The sequence below is a fragment of the Salmo salar genome, chromosome 15, assembly GCF_965601325.2.
Source record: "Salmo salar chromosome 15, fSalSal1, whole genome shotgun sequence".
NCBI lineage: Eukaryota > Metazoa > Chordata > Actinopteri > Salmoniformes > Salmonidae > Salmo > Salmo salar.
Genome location: NC_138305.1, coordinates 53,650,686 through 53,663,250, shown reverse-complemented (window position 1 = coordinate 53,663,250; position 12,565 = coordinate 53,650,686). Strand labels below are relative to the sequence as shown.

Sequence of the window (12,565 nt, the reverse complement as noted above, 5' to 3'; positions counted from 1 at the left end):
ATTTGCGAAAAAAGCACAATCGTTGCACAACTGTACCTAACCATAAACATAAAGGCAATATTAACCAGGTGAAATTGTGTCACTTCTCTTGCATTCATTGCACGCAGAGTCAGGGTATATGCAACAGTTTGGGCCGCCTGGCTCGTTGCAAACTAATTTGCCAGAATTTTACGTAATTATGACATAACATTGAAGGTTGTGCAATGTAACAGGAATATTTAGACTTAGGGATGCCACCTGTTAGATAAAATACGGAACGGTTCCGTATTTCACTGAAAGGAAAAACGTTTTATTTTCGAGATGATAGTTTCCGGATTCGACCATATTAATGACCTAAGGCTCGTATTTCTGTGTGTTACTATATATTATAATTAAGTCTATGATTTGATAGAGCAGTCTGACTGAGCAGTGGTAGGCAGCAGCAGGCTGGTAAGCATTCATTCAAACAGCACTTTTGTGCGTTTTGCCAGCAGCTCTTCGCTGTGCTTCAAGCATTGCGCTGTTTATGACTTCAAGCCTATCAACTCCCAGATTAGGCTGGTGTAACCAATGTGAAATGGCTAGCAAGTTAGCGGGTGCGCGCTAATAGCGTTTCAAACGTCACTCGCTCTGAGACTTGGAGTAGTTGTTCCCCTTGCTCTGCATGGGTAACGCTGCTTCGAGGGTGGCTGTTGTCGATGTGTTCCTGGTTCGAGCCCAGGTAGGAGCGAGGAGAGGGACGGAAGCTATACTGTTACATTGGCAATATTAAAGTGCCAATAAGAACATCCAAGAGTCAAAGGTATATGAAATACAAATTGTATAGAGAGAAATAGTCCTATAATTCCTATAATAACTACAACCTAAAACTTCTTACCTGGGAATATTGAAGACTCATGTTAAAAGGAACCACCAGCTTTCATATGTTCTCATGTTCTGAGCAAGGAACTTAAACGTTAGCTTTCTTACATGGCACATATTGCGATTTTACTTTCTTCTCCAACTCTTTGTTTTTGCATTATTTAAACCAAATTGAACATGTTTCATTATTTATTTGAGGCTAAATTGATTTTATTGATGTATTATATTAAGTTAAAATAAGTGTTCATTCAGTATTGTTGTAATTGTCATTATTACAAATAAATTTTAAAAATCATCCGATTTATCGGTATCTGCTTTTTTTGGTCCTCCAATAATCGGTATCGGCGTTGAAAAATCATAATCGGCCGACCTCTAGTCAGGACCTGTTGACACCACATGCAGTAACGTATGCAACGTATGCAAGCCTGCCAAGCTAGCTTGGCAAACGGTTATACTGTTACATTATGTTATTGACACTTGTGCAATGCAGCAAGAGACTAGACATGACTTGGCACAGGGGGACTTTATTCTTTAGTGGATGGATACTCAAAGTCACTCCCTAACCCCATAAACAGCTGGAGGAAAAACGATTCCAGAGGTTTCACAGGAGGAGGCCATCACTGTCGCCGGCACAGAACTGACAGAGAATGCTGAGGAGATAGGTATACATCTCCACCCAGTAGTCTGGCTGAAGCCCTGCCCTGCCCTGCCTGTCCAATAGGCTGAACCTCTGGGCTAAGACACTAAAGCAGCAGCCTGGCACATGTCCCAGAACTGCTTATCATCTGCCCTTTTCTCTGCTCTGCCGCTGAATAATCACCTTTCACGTTAAATAGGAGGCCTCATGGTGCTTTGTTATTCTTAGATATACTGTATGATTAGAATATGCGCATATGGTATATGTTAGCTGACATTGGGCAGGATCTCTGCACGTTCGCAGAGACTGCATTCACAGTAAACGCTGCATATGTCGGCTCAATCGGAAATCACCTTAAATTTCAACCACGCTACAATGCAGATCTGCCACGCATTTAATCGAGCCCTAATCCGAGGACATAGGAAAGTTGAGGTTTCATTATTAAGTATGCAAAGGAATGCAGGTCCCAAATGAATATGTAAAGTGGTAATAGTCAAAAGGGTGTCTGGGCCCTGCCCAGCGGGCAATTACATAATTATGACGTATTTTATGATGTTATGCCATAGCGGTTATGGTCAGGTTGTATATTGGTTAGATAAGGACATTTGTTCATATATTTTTAACAACCAGGGAGAGAAAACATCTTTATCTGGTTGTAATCTGATTATCTGTCTTTCCCATAAAGTATTGATCTTGTCATGAAAATAAATCTTTACCCCATTTTAACAAAGAGCAGTTATAATTGGGTTATGTCTTATCAGGCATCTAGAGGTCGTGGGACATATCTTGCCCGCTGGGTTTGCTCTCCCCCATGTTAAAGGCCTTTTGCAACTTTCATCACCCTGTCAGCAGAGGGAATGTGTCAGCAGTCGCATGAAAACCCAAGAATAAATGTATCCTCAAGCGAGACATGCTGGAGAAGGAGAGGGGGTAGCGGGGGAAGAGGAAGTGAGTGGGTGAGTCAATGCACACTCGCACAGACACACTCCACACCTCTGAATCATGGCCCTAGTGTTGGGTAATTAGTAAGCACCATGGTAGGACCTCAGTGGGATGGAGTGACACACAATGACACACCAATCCCTCCCTCTGAGAGTCCCCCCAGCCTGCTACAGTCTACACTACAGGCTGCAACCTACCTTATGTTTGACAATGCTGACTCAGTCGCTGAGAACAATATCATCTGGCAATATCCAGTACCCAAACAATGAGTCAGAATAAAAGGCCAAGTAACTCAATGGCTTCAGAAAATATTCAAAAAAGATCTATTGATCCTCCAGAATCAGTGTGATGGAAAGACATGGTCGCTAGATTGTTGTGGGCACTGTAGTACATCAAGCTATGCTTATAACATGATGTGGCACATTACTGGACTTCGAAGGTCTGATGAACAAGATGCTGTAATGAGTACTCGGTTTAATCCCAAGCAGCAGTAATCACACCAGACTAGAGACCCGGAAGAGCAGTCGACATTCCCCAAGCCACACCTCCATCCATCGTGGGTCCTTCAGAACTAGAGTCCCCAATGAATAATTGACTCCCCAGCAGATGCTTTTAAGACTTGCGGCTAAATTTAGCCTTCCTGCTCTGCAAATGTCGGCAATTACTACTGCATATATCAGAAGGGATACCGTTGCTTTAACCTACGGCAAACACGCCTGGAGATCCTTATCAAACGTAAAGCACTCAGAAGATGACGGTTCAATGAGAAATCCCATGTTAATAACTGTTAGATTACAAAATAACTTGCATGCTGCAGCATACGAGTCACAAAGATCCACTCATGAAAAAAAGTACATCTATGTCTGATATTCCTATTTCAGATAATGTCAGTGTAGTATTTTTAGGTGGGAATGCATGTAGGATTGCAGATGCTCTGAATGCAGATGCTCCCTATGCACTAAAATACAGTACATTCGGAAGGTATTCAGACCCCTTCACTTTTTCCACATTTTGTTACGTTACAGCCTTATTCTAAAATTCATTAAATAAAAACATGTCCTCACCAATCTACACACAATACCTCATAATGACAAAGCAAAAACAGGTTTTTAGAAATGTTTGTAAAAAAAATACAAATAAAAAATAAACTAACAAAAAAACTGAAATACATTATTTACATAAGTATTCAGACCTTTGCTATGAGACTCGAAATTGAGTTCAGGTGCATCCTGTTACCATTTATCATCCTTGAGATGTTTCTACAACTTGTTTGGAGTCCACCTGTGGTAAATGCAATTGATTGGACATGATTTGGAAAGGCACACACCTGTCTATATAAGGTCCCACAGTTGACAGTGCATGCCAGAGCAAAAACAAAGCCATGAGGTAGGAAGGAATTGTCCGTAAAGCTCCGAGACAGGATTGTGTCGAGGCACAGATCTGGGGAAGGGTACCAAAACATTTCAGCAGCATTGAACATCCCCAAGAACACAGTGGCCTCCATCATTCTTAAATGGAAGAAGTTTGGAACCCCAGAGTCTCTTCCTAGTGCTGGCCGCCGCGTCCAAACTGAGAAATCGGGGGAGAAGGGCCTTGGTCAGGGATATGACCAAGAACCCAATGGTCACTCTGACAGAGCTCCAGAGTTTCTCTGTGGAGATGGGAGAACCTTCCAGAAGGACAACCATCTCTGCAGCACTCCAACAATCAGGCCATTATGGTAGATTATCCAGATGGAAGCCATTCCTCAGTAAAAGGCACATGACAACCCGCTTGGAGTTTGCCAAGAGGCACCTAAAGGACTCTCAGACCATGAGAAACAAGACTATGGTATGATGAAACCAAGATTGAACTCTTTGGCCTGAATGCCAAGCATCACATCTGGTCAAAACCTGGCACCATCCCTACGATGAAGCATGGTGGTGGCAGCATCATGCTGTGGGGATGTTGGAGACTAGTCTAGATTGAGGGAAAGATGATCGGAGGAAAGTACAGAGAGATCCATTAGGAAAACCTGCTCCAGAGCGCTCAGGTCCTCAGACTGGGGCGAAGGTTCACCTTCCAACAGGACAACGACCCTAAGCACATCGCCAAGAGAATGCAGAAGTGGCTTCGGGACAAGTCTCTGAATGTTCTTGAGTGGCCCAGCCAGAGCCTGTACTTGAACCCAATCGAACATCTCTGGAGAGACCTGAAAATAGCTGTTTAGTGACGTTCCCTATCCAACCTGACAGAGCTTGAGAGGATCTGCAGAGAAGAATTTAAGAAACTCCCCAAATACAGGTGTGCCAAGCTTGTTTCGTCAATCCAAGAAGACTCGAGGCTGTAAACGCTGCAAAAGGTTCTTCAACAAAGTATTGAGTAAAGGGTTTGAATACTTAATGTAATACTTACATTTCCTATTTTTAACACATTTGCAAAAAAACTCTCAAAACCATTTGGTATTGTGTGTATATTATTGGGGGGGGGGGACTATTTAATCAATTTTAGAATAAGGCTGTAAGGTAATATAATGTCAAAAAAGTCAAGCGGTCTGAATATTTTCCGAATGCACTGCATGTAAGCGAATTAGTGCTGAGTTGCCTATTTTGGCTCGAGTTCTCTGCAGGAAAAGATCCATTCTGCATTCCAAGCATTACGGGCCCCCAGCAGGACCCTACGAAGGCGGTGAGCATTAGCAACTGCATTGGCATCCCTCTGTTCCCCAACACCGTTTTTTTCCAGAGAGGAATTGATCCGGAACTTGATTGCCCTATGCTTTAGCCCATTTCCCTACTACTTCAGAGTTCTACTGTAACTAAGATAAATGACCACCTCTTGTTTTGCAGTTAAAACAGTTAAAAACAAAAACAATTACAAACCCTCTCACTTCCATTCATTGCCCAAGCCCAAGATCCTTCAGTTATTGTGAGTGAAGTGTTTCCAATTCATTCATGATTAAAATTCACACTGGCACCCATGTGTTTCAATGTGGATTGTTGGTGAGCCGGCCAGGAGAAACTTGGCTTGGTGCCATACCCTGCGTCCATTATCATCCAGAGTTTTCATGGATGAGGCCTCAATATCTGGCTGATCTAAACACTTGAGTGTCACTCTGGTTGTTTTATGAGGAGCTGGAAGCATTCGGCCCTGAGAACCCTGTCGGCCCTTGCAGAAGTGAGAGTGCTACAGTATAAGTCAAATTCTCAGTTTATGATGTTCCTCCTATCCAGATGAACCTATTTCCATTTTTTCTTTTTCAGGAGGTGAAATCTTAGATTGTAGCAACTATTGTTTTCTGGAAGCTGTCTTGAGCTCGGTCCAAGAAGTTTGTCTCAATATAGACTAAAAGGGAGCAGGACTTGAAGAAATGGCAGACATACCCTTGCAAGTCAAATTGATCAAGGTGACTCTAAATAAAGAAATCTATAGAATTGCTTAATGTAAAAGGCATACAATTACAGTGACAGGGGTCACTCGTACCCTGTTTATCAATCACAGTACTGTACACAGTCACCCACAACGTGGTGGTCAGTGGTCACTTTCAATTCAGTCTGACACACAGCTAGACTCTATAGTTATGCTGATACACAAGCCTGTTTATTGTGGTTTGTATCCAATTTCAGGATGGCTGGTGGTGTTTACTGTATAGTGTATGTGTGTGTGTGTGGGGGGGGGGGGGGGGGGGGGGCTTAAATAACATTGGATCGATACAGAGTTCAAGTTTCAGTAGACCTGAGTCCCCACTAGGGACCCCAGACAGAGCTGAAGGAGACAGGAGAGCTCCAGTATTGACTGCAGACTGACCTAGTGGCTGCTTTTGTCTTTCCTTACCTTGATAAGCACCTCCAGCTCCGCCGGTGAGACACAGGGGTGCTTCTGCAGGAACGCCGCCTTCTCTGCGGTGATGGTCACCTTCTGGTTGCTCTCAAAAGGCTGCTCCAGGGCCCGGAACATCAGGCCTCCCCCCACCAGATAGGCAACCACCACCACAAACACTGCCACCACGGTCTTCCACTTCATGACCGTGAAAAGGGGCGAGCCATCCTCGCCCACCGCCTCCATGCTGGCCACCATGCTGGCAGGTCGCGATGGAGAGAGCCGGGGAACGGTGCAGCCCATGGGGTTCTGCATGGTGGCCACACTGGCCTGGACCAGGCTGGCACTCATCATGCCTGGCTGGACCTTCTTGGGGGGGAACAGGTTGGTCTGGACCGCCACTGCAGAGAAAAACATGAAATGTTATTGTTAGGTGCTGCAATATAGGAAAAGTGAATGTGTAGCCATATACTGCACAATCCAGATGTAAGCAAATGGGAGGAATAAAGAACCCTACAACCCTACAGTATGTAAATAAGTTTAATGTATTGTCTGGGTATGACTTCTACATGGAACTGGGCTTGATAATTTGAGCAGTTTGGGCTTACGAATTTATTTCCATCTATCAGCCACAGGAGTATGACAATGAAATATAAATGGAGTTTGTCTTGATGCTTGAGGTTTTGAGCAGCACAGGGTGGCAGAGAGAGAGAGAGAGAGAGAGAGAGAGAGAGAGAGAGAGAGAGAGGGTGAATCGCTAATGTGTTCTGTGGGCTTTCTGAAAACCCATTATTGTTAAAGGGATACTTCACAATTTTGGCAATGTGGCCCTTTATCTACTTCCCCAGAGTCAGATGACCTCGTGGATTCCATATTTATGTCTCTGCATGCAGTTTGAAGGAAGTTGCTAACTGGAAGTCTATGGGTATCTGCTAGCTATCTGCTAGCACACTAGCAGATAACCATAGACTTCCAGTCATTGTGCTAATGCTAGTAGAATGCCAAAATCCCAAAGTATCCCTTTAAGAGCAGGTATCTCAGAGCAGTGGCATGGAGTGTTCCATCAGCACACTCCATCAGCCAGTGGTTTCACATACTCAGGCCATATATGGTTAGCAGCCCCAAGCACAGGCTGAGAATGCTATTTTTTTATGGATTAAAAAGTGAGCCTTTATATATGAAAGAATCATTGGTTGATAAATGATTTCCTAATGCTGTACTGTCTGAAAGATATTTGAAGAAAATCCAGGAGTCTTCTGTTTGTCCCCTCGTGATGCCTTTGTAGTCATAAACATCCACAATTTATAGCCAAAGCATTCAAACATGTTTTGTAGCTGTGTTGCTTCAATTTCATGCTTATACCTTTAAGATTCTTACTTTCAACAATACATTACAGTGAGGGGAAAAAAGTATTTGATCCCCTGCTGATTTTGTACGTTTGCCCACTGACAAAGAAAGGATCAGTCTATAATTTTAATGGTAGGTTTATTTGAACAGCGAGAGACAGAATAACAACAAAAAATCCAGAAAAACACATGTCAAAAATGTTATAAAATGATTTGCATTTTAATGAGGGAAATAAGTATTTGACCCCTCTGCAAAACATGACTTAGTACTTGGTGGCAAAACCCTTGTTGGCAATCACAGAGGTCAGACGTTTCTTGTAGTTGGCCACCAGGTTTGCACACATCTCAGGAGGGATTTTGTCCCACTCCTCTTTGCAGATCTTCTCCAAGTCATTAAGGTTTCGAGGCTGGCGTTTGGCAACCCGAACCTTGAGCTCCCTCCACAGATTTTCTATGGGATTAAGGTCTAGAGACTGGCTCGGCTACTGTGTTTTGGGTCATTGTCATGCTGGAATACCCATCCACGACCCATTTTCAATGTCCTGGCTGAGGGAAGGAGGTTCTCAGCCAAGATTTGACGGTACATGGCCCCGTCCATCGTCCCTTTGATGCGGTGAAGTTGTCCTGTCCCCTTAGCAGAAAAACACCCCTAAAGCATAATGTTTCCACCTTCATGTTTGACGGTGGGGATGGTGTTCTTGGGGTCATAGGCAGCATTTCTCCTCCTCCAAACACAGCGAGTTGAGTTGATGCCAAAGAGCTCCATTTTGGTCTCATCTGACCACAACACTTTCACCCGGTTGTCCTCTGAATCATTCAGATGTTCATTGGCAAACTTCAGACGGGCATGTATATGTGCTTTCTTGAGCAGGGGGACCTTGCGGGCGCTGCAGGATTTCAGTCCTTCACGGCGTAGTGTGTTACCAATTGTTTTCTTGGTGATTATGGTCCCAGCTGCCTTGAGATCATTGATAAGATCCTCCCGTGTAGTTCTGGGCTGATTCCTCATCGTTCTCATGATCATTGCAACTCCACGAGGTGAGATCTTGCATGGAGCCCCAGGCCGAGGGAGATTGACAGTTATTTTGTGTTTCTTCCATTTGCGAATAATCGCACCAACTGTTGTCACCTTCTCACCAAGCTGCTTGGCGATGGTCTTGTAGCCCATTCCAGCCTTGTGTAGGTCTACAATCTTGTCCCTGACATCCTTGGAGAGCTCTTTGGTCTTGGCCATGGTGGAGAGTTTGGAATCTGATTGATTGATTAATTGCTTCTGTGGACAGGTGTCTTTTATACAGGTAACAAACTGAGATTAGGAGCACTCCCTTTAAGAGTGTGCTCCTAATCTCAGCTCTTACCTGTATAAAAGACATCTGGGAGCCAGAAATCTTTCTGATTGAGAGGGGGTCAAATACTTATTTCCCTCATGAAAATGCAAATCAATTTATAACGTTTTTGACATGCGTTTTTCTGGATTTTTTTGTTGTTATTCTGTCTCTCACTGTTCAAATAAACCTACCATAAAAATTATAGACTGATCATTTCTTTGTCAGTGGGCAAACGAACAAAATCAGCACGGGATCAAATACTTTTTTCCCTCACTGTATGTACTATTACTAAGAGTCGTCACATTTCTGCCCCATCTCATGTGCCTACCCACTGTATACTAGGTTTTGATTATGAAAACAAATATAATGAATTAGTGGTGGTGATTTATGTAACCATTCAAACACACTGTGTGGAAAAACATTCACTACACTGGTCTGGCAGGCGCAAATCATTTTGATGAGCAACTCTCAACACATTGCTGGCTGCATGTAGACCATAAAACACGGCAGACATTTCTCCCAAAAGGTCATACCGATGAAAACAGATAGCCACCTGCTGCACTGGTGGCTGGAGAGGCGGCTGGGTAAACATTTGATCGTGAGCGAGAATAGGACAGCCGCAATGACGTGCCATACATGCAGGATTGGCGGGAACTACCCATGCAGAGCTCCAGCTCTACCTAAAGCCGATGAGGTAATGTGTTTTTACCCCATCTCTCAATGCATCACAATACTGCACCAGCTGTAACACGCCAAGTGCTCCTTTATGACATTATATTACCGACTGACAGTTCACCTTAGCCATTTCGCCTTCACCTCAACCGATATGTTTTAGACTAGAGTCCGGCCATGGTCAATTCCCCTCAAAAACAACATAAACAAGGAATCAGACCTTGATTGGTGGCTAAATTATGTTAACATTCATTTATACATAAAATGGCAATAGGAAACATGCTACCAGCATGAGGTAGACTAGCTACAAGGAGTCGTGCCTGTCCCTGGACCTAATCTGATGGGAATGTCAATCACCAAAACAGCCGTGCGTTTCTAAATCAAGTTGAATGCATTAAACTCATTAATGGCAGGTAGCGTTATCCCTCGCCATGACTCCTACTTGATCTATCTGGACAATGTGCGCTGCTTTGGCTCGTTGCAGACAGACAGTTTCCCCTGGGCACATCAGTGCCCACCAAATGTAGTATCTACATCAACAATAAATGTATTATATTCTTTAGAGGTGGGATCAAAGCCATAGCCAACATGTGGCTCTGGGTGTTATTAAAGGTAGGCTTTATACATAATAAGGAAAACAGCTATGGTATGCGCCATTCCTCGTTGGACATTGGTCATGCAATGCATGATCATGTGTGTGGTGCACTCAATCACTGCAGTTATAAATTGACTTAACCTATGTCAATAACACCAAAGTATGTGTATCAATACATTTCCAACTTCACCTATAGACTGATGATACGAATGTTACTTTAAGTATGTACAATTAAACGAAATAACCTATATAGACTCAATATTGGAAGCATTTAACTCAATCGATCTGCTTTCATTGATTACCGACAAACGTTCCAAACGTTGAAATACAAACCTGGCGTAGGGTTGGGATTCCCTGGTTTTCTTGGGTTCTCCGTGGGAAATTTCATCTTGATTTTCGGTTTGCCACAATGGACCAAACCCTTGCCGAAAACAACTGACTGGAAAGAAAAAACCCTTGTCTTTATGTAAAATCTTTCAACGCTCTTTCTATTGAATCCTTTGTTTTTAACCGAGAGAGAATGGAGAACGGTAGGGAGTAAAAACACATCATCCGTGTCTTCTTTTGCTCTTGTCAGTGAGAGCGAGGTGCACACCCGGGTAAAAAGGTAATTATGAGCTCTCCTCTCCCCGCAACAGACTCTAGTAGGAACAAGAGCAAAGCGCACACCCACTATTGCTCGTTGCACCACAGTCCACGCATGTCCTTTTTTTATTGTAAACAACGACAAAACGCAGGAGGAGTCGGAGCTCCAACAGCGTTGACGAACTTCACGATTACATGTTCAATAATTGCTCTCTTGGCCGCTGCAGCAAAGACTTCGGCAGGGCTGTACAAGCCTATGGTATCCAACGGTCGCGCTGCGCGTGCGTCTCTCTCGCTCTTTTTCATGGTATTGAGAGCTGGCGTAGTCTTATGACAACACTCCAAATCGAAGAGGCATATGCCAGCCAAAGTTCAGCATGGAGAAGTCGGGATTGCGAGCATTTTTGAGGGGCAAAGCATTGGCTAATACACCTTGTCATGTGTGCCGTCCTACAAAAAAACCTGACACTTGGATGAGGCTCACGGAATAAAGCTTCTTTATAGGGGAGGCTGAATGCGGGAGCACCCATGTAACTGGCAGATAGTGGTCCCTGCGGCAAAGCTTTATCGTAATAACCTGTGCTTCGGGAGACGTCATTACATCATCCAAACATGCAGAAGAAATCAATCACCTATGGATATCCTTGCACACCTCTTCCACTTCGCATTGTTTAAGTTGTGCTGTTACGTTAACATGTTGGGCGTAAAACGTGTCTTGGTGCGTCAGACAATGCATTGCATTTACATTTTACATTTTAGTCATTTAGCAGACGCTCTTATCCAGAGCGACTTACAGTAGTGAATGCATACATTTCATACATTTTTTTTCTCTGCTGGCCCCCCGTGGGAATCGAACCCTCGACCCTGGTGTTGCAAACACCATGTTCTACCAACTGAGCTACAGGGAAGGCTGTAGCATTGCCATGAGGATTCATATTACCGTGTTGCAAATAATTGGAAGACAATTGAAAAGGATGATATTGTGATCCGAGAATACTGGATTGTTTTTCCATGTGCCTAAAACAACGTTTTGTCTTGTTGATGTGTAGTGGAGTCACAAGCATAACAAATGTTAGAGCCTTTTGTTGAATTATTGGCCTATTGCGTAGAATATATTTGTCATTGATTATTCCCACAATGTTAATAAATTCTTGACTTGAAAGCGTATTTTATGTTGTAACTGTAAATACATGAATGTATATTGACAAGTATTGCGCCAAGTAGAACACCGAATATGAGCACTCTGAAATCCACATGCCGCCGTATTATTTCAGCACCGTGGACAGCTCCTCCGGGCGTTGGGCGAATGGTGCGCTGATGTGGAACCTTCACACTGTTGTTCATACCTCTCTCGCTCTCTCATCATATCTCCCCCTCTCTCTCTACACACACACACACTACACAGAACCATGGGCTTTTCATCAAATATTCTTTGTAGTCTTTAAATAGCTTAAAAGACTTCAGAGTACCTCAAATGCAAATGTCCTGCGAGACACGTGTGCCTGAATAATGCCAAGTACAGCAACCTGGTCTCAGACTAGATGTAACATAGAACACATAAATCCGGGAGACCTAAATTAGTATCATACGTTACGTTTCTTATGGTTACATAAGACAGATGGTACCATAAGGCAAGAACTAAAGTAGGGTGGATATAACGCTAACTTCTAGCAACCCAAAGGTAGGGAGTTTGTATCTCATCACGGATAACTTTTTAGCTAATCAGCAACTGTACAACTACTTGCTACTTTTTAGATACTTTGCAACTATTTAGCATGTTAGCTAACTCTTCTCCTAACCCTAACTCTGACTAGCTAGAATT

At 43.4% G+C, this 12,565-nt stretch overlaps 1 protein-coding gene across 1 annotated transcript in view; it reads right to left on the bottom strand.

The window, feature by feature from the left end:
* The window catches only part of LOC106571642 (potassium channel subfamily K member 10), a 30,421-nt gene extending 18,599 nt beyond the window's left edge, over positions 1-11,822 (bottom strand). The window contains exons 1-2 of the mRNA XM_014144950.3: positions 10,492-11,822; positions 6,233-6,618 (exon numbers count right to left, since the gene is read on the bottom strand). Of these exons, the coding sequence (XP_014000425.3) occupies positions 6,233-6,618; positions 10,492-10,546 (441 nt within the window). The 5' untranslated portion in view covers positions 10,547-11,822. The remainder of the gene's footprint in view (positions 1-6,232; positions 6,619-10,491) is intronic.
* Positions 11,823-12,565: the final 743 nt, after the last annotated feature.